This window comes from Engystomops pustulosus, chromosome 5 (genome assembly GCF_040894005.1).
Source record: "Engystomops pustulosus chromosome 5, aEngPut4.maternal, whole genome shotgun sequence".
Taxonomy (NCBI): Eukaryota; Metazoa; Chordata; class Amphibia; order Anura; family Leptodactylidae; genus Engystomops; species Engystomops pustulosus.
In genome coordinates, this window is record NC_092415.1 from 138745425 (window position 1) to 138763905 (window position 18481).

Consider the following 18481-nt stretch of genomic DNA (forward strand, 5'->3'; position numbering starts at 1 on the left):
CTATAGTGATTAGGGTCAGCGATTAGGGTTAGTGATCAGGGCTAGCGGTTAGGGATATATACTGTATACACAAAAGCAGTATATAAAATTGTACGTTATTACATATACTTACACCTACATAGATCTTCAGCGTTTGTATCCCTTCCTGCGCTGACGTTTCAGTTAGGTTTTTGTTTTACCATAAAATTAAAAAAACTATTAAAAAAATACTAAAAAAAAAAAAAAAAAAAAAAAAATATATAGTTTCTAGCATGGCTAAACGGGTGTATTCTGCGGACGAGGCCTATGCCTTCATGTGTTCAGATACAGACACTGCAAGTGATGAAGAACACTTTCTAATGTCCTCCTCTAGTGACAATGATGAGCCCTCACAAAGGCGCAATAGACAGAGTGAAGAGCAGTCAAGTGACCCAGGTTGGGAGCCCCCAAATATGTTTTCTCCCCAAATTCCAGCATTCAGTTCCAACCCAGGAATAAATATTAATACAGATGGGTACAAGGAACTTGATATTTTTAAAAAAAATTTTACAGAGGAATTTGTAGACCTAATGGTTACACAGACAAATCTGTATGCAGTACAGTTTCTGGCCGGTCACCTCACATCTTATTATGCTAGAAACCAGAGTTGGCACCCCACTAATGCCACAGAATTAAAAAAATTCTGGGGGCTCTTTCTTAATATGGGACTTGTTAAAAAGCCTAGCATCCGGTCATATTGGTCCAGTGACGTTTTATACCACACACCAATGTACAGGGCTGTAATGACAAGACCACGTTTTGAGGCGCTGTTAAAATTTCTGCATTACAGTGATAACAGTCAGTGTCCTGCTGCTGGTGACCATGCCCAAGACCGATTGTACAAAATTAGGCCAGTAGTGACTCATTTTAATGAGAAATTTATGGAAGTTTACACCCCACAAAAAAATGTAGCCATCGACGAGTCACTTGTACTTTTTAGAGGTAGGCTTAAATGTTGGCAATATCTGCCAAGCAAAAGAGCTAGAAAGGACTCCCAGATCTGTCCACCTGAGTGCCCCCCTGTCCTAACCACAAGCGGTAAAATTGTATGGGATCTTTTATTCCCCCTGATGGGTAAAGGCTATCACCTTTACATAGATAATTTCCATACAAGTGTCCCTCTCTTTCAGTGCCTCCTTGAAAAAGGAACAGTGGCCTGCGGAACAATTAGGAGGAATCAATGAGGCCTCCCAAAAAATCTGGTGGACCTTAAAATGAGACGGGGTGAAAGCAAGTCCTTGTGTCAGAGTAACATCATGCTGACAAAATATAAGGACAAGAGAGATGTGTTTGTCCTCACATCTATCCATGCAGATTACAGCACCCCTGTCTCTGTTAGAGGAGCCAATGCCACAGTCCTCAAGCCAGTCTGCATACAGGAGTACAGCCAACACATGGGAGGGGCTGATCTAGCTGATCAAATGCTACAGCCATATAATGCGATTCGCAAGTCCCGCACTTGGTACAAAAAGGTTTCAGTGCATTTAGTGCAAACTGCATTGTATAATTCTTTTATCATTTACTGCAAGACCCGCCAACAAGTAACATACTTGGCATACCAAGAACAAGTAATAAAGCAATTACTGTTCCCAGAGGGTGAGAGAACATCCCATACTAGTCACGACAGCAGAATTGTGCCAGGACAACATTTCCCATCTGAGATCCCCCCCACAGAAAAGAAAAGACGGGCATACAAAAAATACTGTGTGTGTAACAAGGAGGGAACACGCAAAGATACCGGTTATCAATGCGACACTTGCCCAGATAAGCCAGGGTTGTGCATCAAAGACGGTTTCCGCGCTTACCATACTTCCCTGGAATATTAATTTTATTGTTATTTTGTCATCTTTGTTATTTTTACATGATCCTGAACAAACATGCCCAAAATTTCATTGCAATGTTGGCCATTTACAAATTGATATTATACCTAAAATTTAAAACCACATTTCATTTCATTATACCCCTAGATGAATACAGAAGGAACAAGTGTTCTTCACAACATGTGCAAATAGATTTTGCCTGGATTTAATTTTACTAGCGCTAAAAACTTTCATTATACCCCTAGATGAATAAATTTTGCTTTCTGGGTGTTGTTTTCAATAAGGTAACTTATCGTGGTGTTACATTATTCTGTTAGCTCAAATCTACTATAAGTGTGGAATGGGGCCTATAAGTCACTATTGCTTTATCCTGGAAACCTTTAAGGGTTTCGTTTCCAAAATGGGGTCACTTGTTGGGGTTTTTAACTGTTTTCATTCCCAAAAGTCTTTGTAAATGAAAGGTGTGACATAAAACTTTTAGGAAAATTTACTCCCTCATAACCAAATGGTGCTTGTTGGGGCTCTGTTCTGTGCCCTGCTATATGCCCTAAAAGCAGTTTACACCCACATGTGGGGTATTTCTGTGATCAGGAGGATTTGTGCAATAAAATGGGGTGTGTGCTTTTTCCTACAACCCATTGTAAATTTGTACATTTTAGGCCTAAATTAATATATTAGTGAAAAAAATTATTTAAAAAAATTTGACTTCCATATTATTTTAATTTTTGTGAAACACAGAGGGGGTAGAAAAGGCCATTGTACCCCTTAATAAATTCCTTCAGGGGTGTAGTTTCCAAAATGGGGTCACTTTTTGGGATTTTGAAATGTTCCCATTCCCCAGAGTCTTTGTAAATGAATGATGGTGGCCTAAAACAGTTTCAGGAAAATCTACCCACTCATAACCAAATGGTGCTCGCTCTGTTCTGTGCCCTGCTATATGCCCTAAAAGCAGTTTACACCCACATGTGGGGTATTTCCGTGCTCAGGAGGAATTGTGCAATAAAATGGGGTGTGTGTTTTTTCCTAAATTTGTACATTTTAGGCCTAAATTAATATATTAGTGAAAAAAATTATTTTTCAAAATTTTACTTCTATTTCTCTTTAATTCCTGTGAAACACCGAAAGGGTTAAAAAGTTTTTGAACTTTTCTAAAAGTGGTTTTGAAAAGCTGGATGGGAGCATTTCTGAAAATGAAGTCATTTGTGATGGTTTTTTATTGCAAAGTCTTTTAAAAAGCTCTTTCTTAATTGCAATAGTCCATAAACACGGTTTCCAAATTTTCCTATAAATTGCTGTTACTATTGTAAGTCTGCTAACATCCTAGAAAAATTTAAGAATGTTTACAAAGTTATTACAATATAATGCAGAGCTATGGTAAATGCTATTTATTAAGTAATTTGGATGGTAAGATTGTCTGTCTGAAAAAAAAAAACATGTTAAATTAGAAAAATTGCAGATTTTTTTGATTTTTTGCTACACTTCCCACTTTTTAATAAAAAAAACATGAATCATATCAACTAACATTTACCACTGACATACAGCACAGTGTGTCAAGAAAAAACAATCTCAATATAACATAGATAAGTTAATGTGTTCTGAAGTTATTATCAAACAAAATGATACATGTCAGGTCTGAAAAATAGGCTTGTGTCCTGAAGGCCATTTTAGGCTGTGTCCTTAACCCCTTATCACCGACACTAGTTTTCAGCTCAATGACAAGACTCGATTTTTCAAATCTGACATGTCTCACGATAATTGGTTATAACTTCGGAGCGCTTTAACATATCCGGGTGATTTTGAGAATGTTTTCTCGTGACACATTGTACTTCATGTTAGTTATAAAATTTAAGTGATACGTTTTGCGATTCGTTCTGAAAAAAAGTGAAAATTTGGCAAAAGTTTGTAAAAATTCTTCATTTTCAAGTTTGAAATGTTCTGCTTTCCAGACAGGAAGTAAAACTACCCAAAAAGCTTGATAATTAACATTTACGGAATGTCTGCTTTATGTTGAGATGATATTTTTTGCATCCTCTCATGTTTCTAAGATGTTATGAGGTGCAGAACTTTAGATGCCATTTTTCTCACTTTAATGAAAATTGCCAAAACTCACAGTTTGAGGGACAACTCAGCTTTCAAGTGACTTTGAGAGGCCTAAATAATAGTAAAACCCCATAAATTACCCCACTATAGAAACTTCACCCCTCAACGTATGTAAAACAACTTCTATTAAGTCCATTAACCCTTTAAGTGTTTCAGAATAAATTAAATGATGAAACGCACTGCAACGTTTGATGCCCAATTCCTCCCGAGTGTACTGATACCCCATATGTGGTGGTAAATTGCTGTACGGGCGCACGGCCGGGCATAGAATGAAAGCAGCGCCATTCACAGCAGATTTGTATTGTCACATTATACAACCTATACATTTTTATTTTTTTTGGTAATGCAAACATATGATAGCTTATTCATATGTATAGATAATTCATTTTGGGGGTCTATAGCTTATTCATGAGATTTTATTAACTATTTCAAGGGGGACACAAACAAAATCATCAATTTTTATTTTGGATTTTTAGCATTTTTTCTCCCCACGTTCACCGTAACATAAAAATAATATTTTATCTTTATTCTCTGGTTCACTACGATTGCGGTGTTACCTCATTTATATAGTTTTTCTTATCTTTGCTCAATTTTCCTGAGCAAAACCAATATTGGAGAATATCGCATTGTTTTTACTATTGACAACTTTTTAGGGCCATAACTTCCGTATTTTTCTGTTGTCAGATCTGGTTGAGGGCTTATTTTTTGTGAAAAGAGTTGTTCGTTTCAGTCGTATCATATTAGGGAACGTAACTTTTTTTGATCACTTTTTAGAACATTTTTTGTGATGGTGTTTGATGAAAAATTGTATATTACAGGAAGTTTTTCAAGTTTTTTTTTTACGTCGTTCACCGAGCGGGTTCAATATTGATTTAGATTTATTGTACAGATTGATACGGACGTGGTGATACCAAATATGTACGTGTTTTTGTGTTTTATATACTTTATTTGCATTTCATGTGTAACTGGGGAGATTATGGGACTTTTATTTTATTTATTTATTTATTTAATTATATAATAAAATGATTTCATCTTTTTTTTTTTTTACTTTTTTACATTTTACATGCTCAGTTACTTACAGCCGGGTCCTGCCAGGAAGGCAGAACACGGCGGGAAGAGGAGCCCGAAGCCCCGTGTCACTTGCCGGACCCGGGGGCAGCAGCAGGGCCGATCAGATCCCCCGGTAAGCACACCAGGGGGGGGGGGGGGGTCCGATCCCGGGTGTTAGTGCCGGGTCTGGGCTGTAAGATCACAGCCCGACACCGGCACTTGCAGGACCCGGTGTCCCAAAATCTTCTTCTGACGCCGTAGAAAGGCGTACGCGTAAGAAAAAGTACCCTTAATGACCACCGTAAAAAGCCGATAAGGCGGTCATTAAGGGGTTAAGGAATTGAAGGGATTTTCCTACGTTTACAAGTTAGGCCCTAACCAGAGGATAAGGCCTAACTTGCTGATTGGTGGGGGTCTAAGTGATGAGACCCCCACAGATCACAAAAACGAGGGGTCAGATGGGGTCCCAGGTACCCCTCACCGGTCCGTCAGTGTAATGGAGCAGACGGACGCACATGACCGTTCTGCTCCATTGGGATATATGTAGCAGTCACAGGAGTACAAAAGTACCTGACATCATACTGCAGCAGCTGCACACTCCCAGCACTCCTACATCTCCTGCCTTCATGGGCTGATATTCTGTGTGGAAGGGGGCAAGGACCTGCTGCTGCTGCACTTAGACACGTGGAAGCAGAGCTTGTCAGGTGTAGCCTGCAACAAGGCTCATTCCTCCGAGGGCTGCTGTGTAGTGGCAGAGCAGAGGGCGTCACTCTCTGCACTGCCACTCATTTTACCTGGATCCATGCCCTGAGATAACACTGGAGCTTCAGCATGTAGCAGCATCTTGTGTCTGTCTGGAGTTCCAGTGATAGAACATACCTGGGGGGATGGGGGCCAGGGAACACTGCGTGCAGAGAGGGCACTACCTCCTAGGGGAGGTGTAGGGCTGTGCTCCAGGTACCACAGTCAGTGCGGGACCTGAAGGGAATATCCGGGACATTCTCCCAGCCATGATGGAGGGACAGAGGTGAAAAAACGGGACTGTCCCACCGAATCCAGTTCCGTTGGGAGGTATGTAATTGCCAAGAGGGCAGTAGGCCCCTGAGAAAACTCCAAGTAGGTTGCATTTCCAGTCAACCCTTGTGGCCCTTCTGGCAAAACCAGTCGGGAAGACAGTATTAAACCTGTAATACAAATACCAAGGACTTGGTTCTTGTGTATTAGACTGAGAGGACTCAAGTGATGCAACCTATTAAGTGCACTTTACTCTTTTTTCATGTCTATCACTACCCTTAACTTATGCTGCATCACAATACTAAATAATAGCATACCTGATCAGTTGAGACGTTTTCAAGGGCTTTTTCAACAGAAACTATTGGGGTTGCTGGTTTTGGTGGAGGAGGTGCTCTGCGCTTCTTTACCTCAGGTCTAACATCAATCCCTGAAATATTGCCGAGCGACAATGATGCACCAAGTGCAATAGGACGTGTATTTACAGACGGGGAACTCGGAGCAGTTGAAAAGCCCTGTACAAGAAATTAGAACATATGTTAGGTATCAACTAATAATCAGTCTATATATAAAAGTAAAAGCAGTAAAATGGTTAGTAAGCAAATACCAAGGTAGGTAAGTCACCACACCAGTAAAATCAGAATACGTGCAGCATATAAGGAGAAGAGGGTGACATGAGGGTACAAGTTGTTTACAAAGAGAAGGTCATGGGGGTATGTACACTGCCTGAGAAGAAGGCAAGGGATAAATCCCCCCAAACATAGATGATTGCTTTTGTCCACAAATATAAATATGTCATAATATTATTCCTAAGTATAAGAATATTACTACTATAATGTGGATGTGATTCCTATGTTCAATAACATAACTACGAAAATACTGCTCCTATGTATAAAAATATAAATACTGTAAAAGTGCCTGCAATATATGAGAATATAACTACTATAATACTGCCCCTATGTACAAAAAATATAACCACTATAACCACACTCGTCTACGTGTATGGTGGGATCATACCACTTTACAAAATTACCTAGATAAGGAAATGATTCCTCGTGGATTACGCATAAGAAAATTTCCCACCACTCCAAATGACGAAGAATTCACCCTTCGTTGGAATCAAGCATTAACTGACTGCTCCTTCCAATTGATGACCCTTATCATACAGCAGGAACGTAAAATTTTGGAGGAAACCCAAACTAAAATTAATTTGTTGTCTACTTAAATTAAACAAACCATTACTACAAGCCAATTTGATGAAACTGTCCAGAAAATCAATTCGCATCTTGAAGCGCAAGAAGCTTAAATTATTGAAACTAAAAAATCCAAGTTCACTCGTGACAGCCTGGACTATGCTGAGAACAAGGTATACACCATGGAACATAGGAGACCACGAACCATTCTACACAATCGCTCGCGCAAACCACGGTCAGCGAGCAAAGTATCGTTCTCATCCACAGACTACGATTCTGACACAAATCCGGACAATGACAAAAACAACTCGGCTGTCACTAACATTAATTCCTCATCAAAAAACGGTCCTCCCACGACAACTACAGCCAATCCCCCCAAAGCAGCTGCTCCAAACACTTCAAAAAAACGAGGAGGGCAGGGAGAAAGCACCGCAGTCGCAAGCCAATACACAACCCGACAAACACCAAAAATAACGAAGAATTAACAAATAATAATTTTTCAAGTGTGATAAATTTGTCGGCATGTAACCTAACATATTCCCAATTGAAGGTTCTGTCAAAAGGCTTGGGATTTTCGCCTACTACCAACATTAATTTTTTCTCCACTCTTATGGATGTGAATAAATTTATCCGCTTACTCACTGTCAAAAGACACTTTTTTTCTAGTCAAGATGTCACATCCAAGATTCCTTTTGACACCAATTTTGCTTTAAATGAATTAGGCAACAACAATTTTGCTTTGTCCTCCCCTTTCCAGGAACATATGTCCTTGCTCAATCTAATGTCATTACAGGACTATCACCAAGATCCTAATTGCACTTTTGGGCATATCACTGATACCTCCAATGTTATTACTACTACCAACTCATCCTTTTATCCCATTAATTCAAGAGCACCAATTATGGATGATTTTCAAGAAGCAGTTGAGAAGGATTTAAAGCGTCTTTATTCAGAGATAGAAGAAAAGTCTACTAACAACCTCACCTCTCATGAATTGAGGGCGATTCGTGAACTAAGGAATAATCCATACATTTCCATTCGTCCATCCGATAAAGGTGGCACAGTGGTAGTTCTAGACAAAGAACTTTATAGACAACAAGCACATATCATGCTGGAGGACTCTCACACTTACCGTCATTTATCATCTGATCCTACATTACAAATCAAATCCTCTATGGAGAATCTCATCACTGAAGGCTTGCATTTGGGTTTTTTCAACAAGCAGATGGCCGACTTTCTTCTACCAGATAATTTTTCTTGTCCATATTTCTATATGCTACCCAAGATGCATAAGAATCCATTCCCTCCACCTTTTCGTCCTATTGTATCATGCACAAACTCTTTAACGGAAAGAATGAGCTCCTGGTTGGATAGCCTGCTTCAACCGTTAGTCACCCGACTACCAGGCTACATCAAGGACACAATATCTATTCTGGCTGTCACCGACCACCTCTCTTGGAGTGAATCGGACTCATGGCTTTCCTGCGATGTCACATCGTTATACACGAGTATTCCTCAACACCTTGCAGCCGAAGCTGTTTCACATCATCTGGAAAATTAGAGCTCCTACAGCTCAGAACTTCAACTTTATATTGTACAAGTTCTCATGTTTTTATTGCAGAATAATTTTTTCATTTTTGATGATCATTTTTACTTACAAGTTTCTGGCTGCCCTATGGGTGCACGGTTCTCTCCTTCCTTGGCCAATATATACATGGCAACTTGGGAGGAGAGATACCTGTATAACGTTAATAATCCATTCACTCATTTCATCAAATGGTATGGCAGATATATTGATGACTGCCTCCTGGTTTGGTCTGGTCCCCAGGAGGCAGCCATCGATTTCGTTTCACATATAAACTGCAATTCCCTCAATTTACGTTTTACTTTTGAATTTGGGGGCTCCACTATTTCATTTCTTGATGTTCATTTGGTTGGAGATACATCGCAAGGGGTTATTCATACCAGCCTATACCGCAAGCCCAATAGTGGCAACACCACGCTCAGGGCAGAGAGCTGTCATCCCCGTCACACAATCCGAAATTTGCCTATTGGCGAATTCATTCGGGCAAAAAGAGCCTCATCTACCGAAACTGCCTATCAGTCAGAATGCCACACTATGTCCTCACGTCTACATCAAAGAGGATACTCACCGGCAATATGCATTGGGCCAAACGCATAGTCAATCTTAAGCCACGTTCACATTATCTTGCTGAAAAAGCACAAAATTCTGCTGCTTCTTATGCCAATCGACCTGTGTTCAGTACACAATTTTCTATGCAGTATCCACAGATAACGAACATCATAAAGAAAAATTTTTAGAAACTGACACGGTAATAAAAAACATTCTATCTAATGGCATAACTTGTGTCTCGAGGCGATCTCCTACTTTAGCTTCCTCTTTATCCCCTAATTTTTTCTCCAATAATACCTCTGTCACTACCTGGCTTATGTATAAAGGAAGTTTTTGTTGCGGTGGTTCCCGCTGCAACATTTGTAAATTTATGCAATTTATTCCTTTTATTCTACAGTTACTAAAAAAGACTTCAAGCTCACCCGTCACCTGAATTGTGAAAGCACCTTTGTAGTTTACTTGGCTGAATGCACCACCTGCAGATTGCAGTATGTCGGGTGCACTTTCAGAAAGTTAAAGGATCGCATATCCGAGCACATTACGGGAGCCAATCCCAAGACAGTGGCTAGTACCCGCAATATTACAGGCTTGTCGAAACATTTCAGGGATTCCCATGGCGGCAATATGGCCAGCCTTAAAATTACTGCAATAGACCACATTCCAGCCAGCAAAAGAGGTGGAGATAGAATTAAAGAATTGCACACTAAAGAAGCAAAGTGGATTCTAACTCTCTGTACTAGACATCCGCTAGGTTTAAATTACAAAAGCGATCTTTTGTACATTTACTGACACAAACCTTTGCATTTATATATTTTTTTACCCTTTTTCATATGCATGGTCTTGACCCCTGTTCACACCTACCTTGTGTTTTCATTCAAATTATGCATTTGATTTCTTGATACAGGTTTTCTTTGCATTGACAATTTTTCCTGAACTGCCATTGTCCCCCTCCTGCTGTGCAATATTTCCACTGTATTATATGTCATTTGAGGTGATTTTGTATTTTGCATAACAACTGGTATACCTGTTTGTTTTTGCTTATTCTGCAGCTACTCGTTAGCTATCACTGTGGACAGCTGGTGTGTAGAGGTGGAGCACCTTCTGATCACGTGCTTCCTTTTCCTCTATATACCTGGTCTCCACATTTTTCAACTTTGAGGTATGACTAAGGACCCACGGATGGGGTCTGAAACGCGTAACCTGTGTTTTTCCCTGTGATCACTTTTAACTTTGATGTTTTTTCAATAAAATTTTTTTCCTGATTTTACCAACCCTTTGCCTGATGCTGATGGACCTTCCGATTTTTGTGTGCCATAACCACTATAATACTGCCCCCTATGTACAAGAACATAACTACCGTATATGCTCAAGTAGAGGCCGACCTGGGTATAAGGCGAGGTTCCTAATTTTAACACAAATGACTGGGAAAACCTATTGACTCAAGTATAAACCAAGGGCGGGAAATGCATTGCACCCAGTATATATTCAGTCAGCACATGTTCCCCAGTATATAGCCAGCAACCCCCCAGTATATACCCAGCAGCCCCAGAGTATATAGCCAGCAGTCCCACAGTATAAAGCCAGTCCCTGCCCCCTAGTATACAGCCAGTGCTTGCTCCCTAGTATATAGCCAGCCCCCTGCCTCCTAGTATATAGCCAGCAGCCCCCTGCCCACTAGTATATAGCCAGCCTCCTGCCCCCTAGTATATATCCAGCAGCCCCTGCCCCCTAGTATATAGCCAGCAGCCCCTGCCCCCTAGTATATAGCCAGTGCCTACAACTTAGTATAAAGCCAGTGCCTGCCCTCCTTTATATAGCCAGCAGCCCCCTATCCCCAGCCTATTAAAAAAAAAAAATGTCCTGCGAACCATATCACAGATTGTGGGTACACCCGTGCCCCTCTCCGTGGCGACGTGGCTACCAGGTCCCCAGACTCAACTGTCGACAAGCCCGCTTTCCGATCTGCCAGGCAGTGTGCGTACCAGGTCTCTAGGGCGCGTGCGCGTCTGCTCTTCAAGATTTAAAGGGCCAGCATCCTCCTGATTGGCGCTGGCATTTCCAGGTCTGCTATATAATCCGGCGGCTCCCAGCATTCCCTGCCGGATCTTCAAGTAATTTCCTCTGAAGTGAAAGCCTCCTGTGTGTCTCCAGCATGTTCCCGTGAACCCTGTGTTTCTGGTCGTGTATCCTGTGGTCCGTTCCTGCGTATCCTGTGGTCCGTTCCTGTGTATCCTGTGGTCCTTTCCTGTTTATCCTGTGGTCCATTCCTGTGTATCCTGTGGTCCTTTCCCATGCTCCGTCCATCCTATGCTCATGCTGTACCTTCCAAGGTTCCAGCCCGGTGGTGTCCTCCTGCCATCTTGTGCTCCTGCTGTACCTTCCAGGGTTCCAGCCCAGCGGTGACTTCCAGCCATCCTATACTCCTGCCATCTTGTGCTTCTGCTGTGCCTTCCAGGGTTCCAGCCCAGCTTTGTCTTCAGTCCGTACCAGCGTTACCAGGGTTTCCTGCATTTGTTACCTTGGCTGCCACCGCGGGTCTCTTACCAGAGGGTCCACAGACTCTTTCCAAAGAGATTCTCCACACTCCCAGGAGTGTGACAACAAACTGTGTACTCACCTTTCTGATCCCCCCCACTGGTCCTCTTCTGTCTTTGAAGCTCCGTCTCTGGGTACCTGCGTGCTGATGTCGCACATACCATGACGTCAGTCACTTGCTGACATCACAGTGTGTGCCGATGGCAGCGCACACACTATTATGACGTTTGACATTATGGTGTGTGCAACACAACTGGGATCCGAAGACAGAGACGGAGTTTCAGAAGACTGAAAAGGACCTGCGAGAGGCAACAGAAAGGTGAGTTTTTTTTTATAGACTAATAGGCCATGTGCTGAATGAACATTATGCAATGATGTAAGTTCCTTAAAGGGGTATTCCTATTTCAACAAGTAATTGATATTGTTTGAATAATGAAAATGTAAAAATTTTTCCAATATAATTTCTGTATCAATTCCTCACTATTTTCTAGATCCCTGCTTGCTGCCCTGCTATAGAAAGCTTAATTGTTTATTTGACACAGATCGTTATATCATAAAGCTCTATTTACTCTCTATGATACTATCGAGCTGTACACCTGTGTGACTATGGTCAGATTTCTTTCCATTGGAAGTAAACATAGAAGCTTTCTAAAGTAAGACAACAAGCAGACATCTAGCAACCGTGAGGAATTGATAATGGAACTATATTTGAAAATTGTATAATTTATCATCATACAAATTATGAAATTAATTTGCCGAAGTGGGAATACCCCTTTAATTCTATGTGTTCATGTTATGTATGTTATGTATGTAATAGATAGACAAAATACAGAGTCCTGCACAACAATAATTACCTCTATTGGTCCATCAACACAAGAATAAATAATTTAGCAAGAACAAGAAGAAGTGTCATAACAATCAAGAATTGTTAACAATCTTTATTAGAATACATACACAGAACAAGAGACCAAAAAATTATTAGATAAAAACACTTAAAAAGTGTACTGGTATACACTGCAAAGACTCAATGAGGTGAAAACAATACAATCACCATCACAAACCCCTCTGGCTGTAACAAATTCAAGCGGTGTTTATGTAAAAAATTTTTGTACACAATAATGTAAACAGATCAGATACATCACAAGTCAATAGGATAGATAGGTATATATTAAAAACCCTCTATACAACCTGTCAGATGAAAAGGTTCCCAAGGTGTGTCAGTCAATAAACAGACCAAGGAATGTTATGTCACACGAGGTGACTTCATGATGGGAAAACTCCCCTAATTTATCTTTTTTGCGTCTCTTGTTCTGTGTATGTATTCTAATAAAGATTGTTAACAATTCATGGTAGTTATGACACTTCTTCTTGTTCTTGGTACAGTATGTAATGGATAGGCACATTTGAAACTTTGCAGGTTGGGTATTAGTCTGATTGTCCAGGGAAGGGCAGAGAATTGGTGCATCTTGGGAGATGTCCAGGAGACGTAAGAGGTTTGAATTAAGGTAGAGAATAATCTATCATCATTGGGAGATCGAAGTGTACGGGTTAGGCAATAGATTGAGATGAGAGCAGAAAGGTAAAGAAGTGCTGCATTGGAGAGGGGAAAATTTAGTGAGAAGAAGAGCGATGGTTAGGGAGTTACAGTCAAGAGGGAATCAGTGTGACAATTAGCATTTCAAAGCTTGCAATTGTGAGAAATGGGTGGATTCTGGAGATGTTTCTGAGATGAATGCGGCATGAGTGAGCAACAGATGGAATATGCAGTACAAAGGAGAAGTTGGAGTCCAGCACAACACCTGCTGCTTCAGGTTTATGGTGACCCCACCGACCGAGATGGAGAGGTCAGGTTTGGGTTGGTTAGTAGATTGTGAAACAACAATAAGTTCAGTCTTAGAAAGATTAAGTTTCAAGAAGGACATGATGTTAGAGACGGCAGAGAGACAGTCACTAGTGTTCTGAAGTATATGACAAGTGCAGAAGCATATAGTTGGGTGTCATCAGCCACCTCGTCCAGAGCACTTTTGAGGGCATTATTGTAATGGTTAGGACAGGAGAGATCGGAGATGGGGGACAGCTATGACTGCACAATTTCTGCAAGATGGTGATTAAATAAAGTAGAAAAAAATATACAAATAAAAAACTTATATAGTAATTTAAGTCCCCTAAATGCCCCATAAATTGCCAAACTCCTACAAATAAAAAATAAAGTAAAAATCACGATACAAACGGCACATATAACATATCGCCACATCCGTAACAACCCGCACAATAAAATCTTTATTAAACCCATACAGTGAACGCCATAAAAAAAATAAAAAAACATGCAAAAAATTTGGACTTTTGCTCATCCAACCAAACAAAAATAGCAATAAGAAGTGATCAAAAAGTCACAATGATTCCCCTAAAAAGTACAACTCATCACTCAAAAAATAAGCCATAATAAACTCATTTAACAAAAAAAATCTAAATGCTACGCCTCTTAAAAGACAAGTGGTTCTTCTCTCTAAATGCATTTTTATTCAGCAAAATTATTCAAACATAAAAAAGCAAAATAAATGGAGTAACGGCATAATCGTACTGACCCACAGAACATAAATAACATGTTTTCTATGCTATACGAACTACAAAACAAAAAATAAGATACACTCTTTTTGAAAATGGACGAAAAATGCACATCCATGTCGGTAGGTAGCTCTTGCAACTGGACGTTCATTGTTGTCCTGCACAAGAACTGTTAATGGTGACAGTGTGCAGGAGCCCGATAGTTGTCAGCCCGGCTACAGGCAATGGGGTCAAACGTGACCCCGGTGCCTATAGGGCTTCCTTACCGGCCCCCACCTTGATCACCATGCCCCGATGAAGCGCCCCTGGATTGTCTTCAGCTGTTTCTGACAGCAACTGTCACTATGCATGTCACCCTATGCATCTACATAGGCTGACTACTCTAATACACCGCCATATGTCACTATTACTATGTACAGTCCAAAATTTTTACAGTGCAAAGTAAAAAAAAAAATTAAAAAGTGCTAAAAAAAATTTGACACATAAAAGAACAAAATAAAAATGATAAAAGTCTCCAAAATGCCCCATATAGTATAAAAATCTGACAATAAAAAAGTGAAAATCACCAATACAATACGCACATATATGGTATTGCCGCACCCGTAACAACCCATATAATAACATAAAATCATTACTGAACCTGTAGGGCGAATAACGAAAAAATAAATAAATAAAATACAAACGAGAAACTAGGATTTTTCCCACAATGATTCCAATAAAAAGGAAAACTCATTCTGCAAAAAATAAGCCCTAATACAGCTCAATCAACATCATTTTTTTTCTCTCCAAATGATTCAAACATCAAAAATCTATATAAATAGGATGTTGCTGTAATGATACATAACATAAATAACATGATATCTATGCCATACGGTGTATAAAACAAAAAATAAAAGTAAAAAATCATTATTAGAAGATTTTGTTTTTGCATTCCCACCAAGAAAATTAATAAATTATAATCAATGGGCTATAGACAACCCAAAATAGTGTTTCAATACTTTGTTCTGGTATGTTATAGGCTCAGCAAATTATACATAGCGCGTGAAAATTGTTTCAGCAAAATTTGCCCTCCAAAAGCTTGATGGATGTCCTTCAAGTCTGCCCAAACTACCATAAAGTGGTTTACCTCCACATCTGGATGACTCGAGAGAAACTGCACGACAAAAACATAGATGTGTTTTCTCATTTTATACTGCATGAACATGTAATTTTTAGGGCTCAATAAACATTTTAATGCCAAAATTCTGTAAGGAACTTCCATATTGTTTTATTTCATGTTCAGTGCTTAAGTGGTTAACAAGCTTAACAAGGGCTGTTTTGAATAGTCTGATGAGTGTAATAAAAATGTAGTACTTTGTGGGGAGTCTCTAATAAATAGAACTTTTAAAATCCCTATAAATATGAATAGGCTTCTATAATAATTGAATCTTAACTTTTCATAAAAATCTGGAAAATTGTAAGCCATCTAACACCCTAATAAAATAAAATAATATAAAACAAATTATGTCAACATAAAGCAGACACATGGGTAATGTTAGGTAGTAATCTATTTGGGAGGTTAGACTAAATATGTGATGTGCATAACATTTAGAAATCAAAAAGTCGCAACTTTTTCAAAATTTTCACCAATTTCTTTTGCATGAATAAATGAAAAACATTTCAACCGAAATATACCACTAAACTGAAGTACAACATGTTACGAAAAAACATTGAAAAATCACCCCGGTAAGTTAAAGAATTCTAAAGAATAGAACTATTTACTATAATAGCACATAGTGACACATGGCAGATTTGAAAAATCGTCCGGGTCCTTAAGGTGAGAATGAGCTGGGTCCTTAAAGGGCACCTACCACCACGAATCTACCTATAAAGGTAGATCGGGTGGTAGGTGGATGTATGGGACGTGAGGATAGCCCTTTTTAGAGCTAATCCTCACGTCCCCGCTAGCGTCACATAAACTTTATTGCCCTAATATGTTAATTTAATTAAGCGGCTACCGGGGCGTGGAGTAGCCGGACACGAGGCTACACGGCGCGGCTACTCCACGCCCCAGTAGCTGCTTTCCCCCGCCTACCCTGTGATCTTCGGCGCGCAGCTCCTGGCAGCTGCGCACCCTCGTCCGAGAAGCCGGAGTTCTGCGCATGCGCAGTAACTCCGGCCAAGATGCGCAATCTCGGGAACGAGGCCGGAGTTACTGCGCATGCGCAGAACTCCGGCTTCTCGGACGAGGGCGCGCAGCTGCCAGGAGCTGCGCGCCGAAGATCACAGGGTAGGCGGGGGAAAGCAGCTACTGGGGCGTGGAGTAGCCGCGCCGTGTAGCCTCGTGTTCGGCTACTCCAAGCCCCGGTAGCCGCTTAATTAAATTAACATATTAGGGCAATAAAGTTTATGTGACGCTAGCGGGGACGTGAGGATTAGCTCTAAAAAGGGCTATCCTCACGTCCCATACATCCACCTACCACCCGATCTACCTTTATAGGTAGATTCGTGGTGGTAGGTTCCCTTTAAAGGGTTAAAGAGGAGGCAACAAACCTAACTGAGGTTGTAAAACAATTAGCTACAAACAGACTGCATATGGGAGAAAAGTGCCTTTGCAAAGAAACAAACTTTGTTGTATCTAGAGAGTATCAGTTAATTAACCCCTACGCACACCAGGACGTTATAGTACATCCCTGAGAGAAGATACTACCTGCATGGCAACGTGCTATAACGTCCTGCTTCTGGCACTAGCTCACGAACGGAGCCGGCACCAGAAGCAGCAACTGTCAGCTGTATATCACAGCTGACACTGCATGCTAACACCCGCGATCAGAGGTGTCTCAAAAACAAGTGTTAACCCCTTACACGCCACAGTCAAGCATGACCATGGCATATAAGGGTGTTCCCCCTATGGATCGGATCCCCCATGCCGCTTACTGGGTGAACCGATCTTCTTCCGGGCAGCCCCGAGGTCTGTCAAGTTCCTCAGGGCTGCCCGATTTTCTTTGCAGTTGGACCCCTTCCGGGTCTGACTGTAAACTGTCTATGCATGCGTCTGCATGCTCAGACAGTTTATACTGTTCTACAATGAATAAGTATTGTAGAGCAGTGTATTGGATTTGAACCAGCGATCAGAGCATCGCTGGTTCAAGTTCAAGTTTGTAGAAGTAAAAAAAGTGAAAAACACTAAAGTTTAAACATGAGAATAAATAAAAAATAAATTAATAAAAATATGAGCCCCTAAAAAGTAGCTGTCAGGGTAGCTAGGGAGAATGCTGGGACTTCTGGTTCTTCTGCTGGTGCCAGCAGCGTTCTCCGACCCCCGGCGCATATCCGTGCAAACTCCACCTCTTGTCCCGGGCAGCGGCTGCTAAGATCTCGCGCTGTCTAGGAGTTGTGTTCGGAACTGCTGGGACTTGTGGTACCTCTGCATGATGCCTAGTTGTTCTGCACCATGAGGGGTTAATTCCCAGTAGCTGCCCAGCTCCTATCAGGTTCTGGAGGTGGAGTTCTGGCTGCATAAATTGCAGCTTCACTAGTCACCTGTGCCAGTGTTTGAAAACCCTTCAGCACTCGCTCGCTGCATTAGGTGTGACTCGCTCTGTATCTGAATCTGAATCGTTGTTACCTCGGCTAGTTTTTGACATTGACGTTTTGCCTTCTGACTTTGTTATTGACGTACCCTCTCGTTGTGATTCCGGCTAGTTTACCATTCTTTTGTGTTTTATGTTTGTCAGTCTGTTTGTGTTTCCCTTCCCACACTTATCCAGTGTATTTCGAGTCTTCAAGTAGTCGCCCCACGGTTTAGCGTGGGGGGGCTACAGGAAGGGACAGAGGTTGGGGCAAGCTCAGGGCACACTATCCCCTGTCTTCTGTGTTACCCAACCCTAACAGAAACACTGGCCACATATAGGTCTGCATCCTGTATCCGACCTGCAACATTCACTCCTTCCATGGAGCCTTTGTCAGCTGTGGTCGCTCAGGTCCAGACCTTAACTCAGCATGTTCAGAGTCTGTATGCCCGTCTTCAAATGCAGGTTTCGCGGCAGACAACACCGCAGGCTCCACCACCACCT

The 18481-nt window shown here is 41.0% G+C and overlaps 1 protein-coding gene across 5 annotated transcripts in view; it reads right to left on the bottom strand.

Annotated features, from left to right (window-relative positions):
• COBL (cordon-bleu WH2 repeat protein) overlaps nt 1-18481 on the bottom strand; it is a 331678-nt gene that overhangs the window by 138562 nt on the left and 174635 nt on the right. For 4 of the 5 annotated variants that reach the window (XM_072153169.1, XM_072153165.1, XM_072153167.1 and 1 more), the window contains one exon: nt 6320-6514. The exons of the other annotated variant lie outside the window; for it this stretch is intronic. In XM_072153169.1, the coding sequence (XP_072009270.1) occupies nt 6320-6514 (195 nt within the window). The remainder of the gene's footprint in view (nt 1-6319; nt 6515-18481) is intronic. 5 annotated transcript variants of the gene reach the window in all.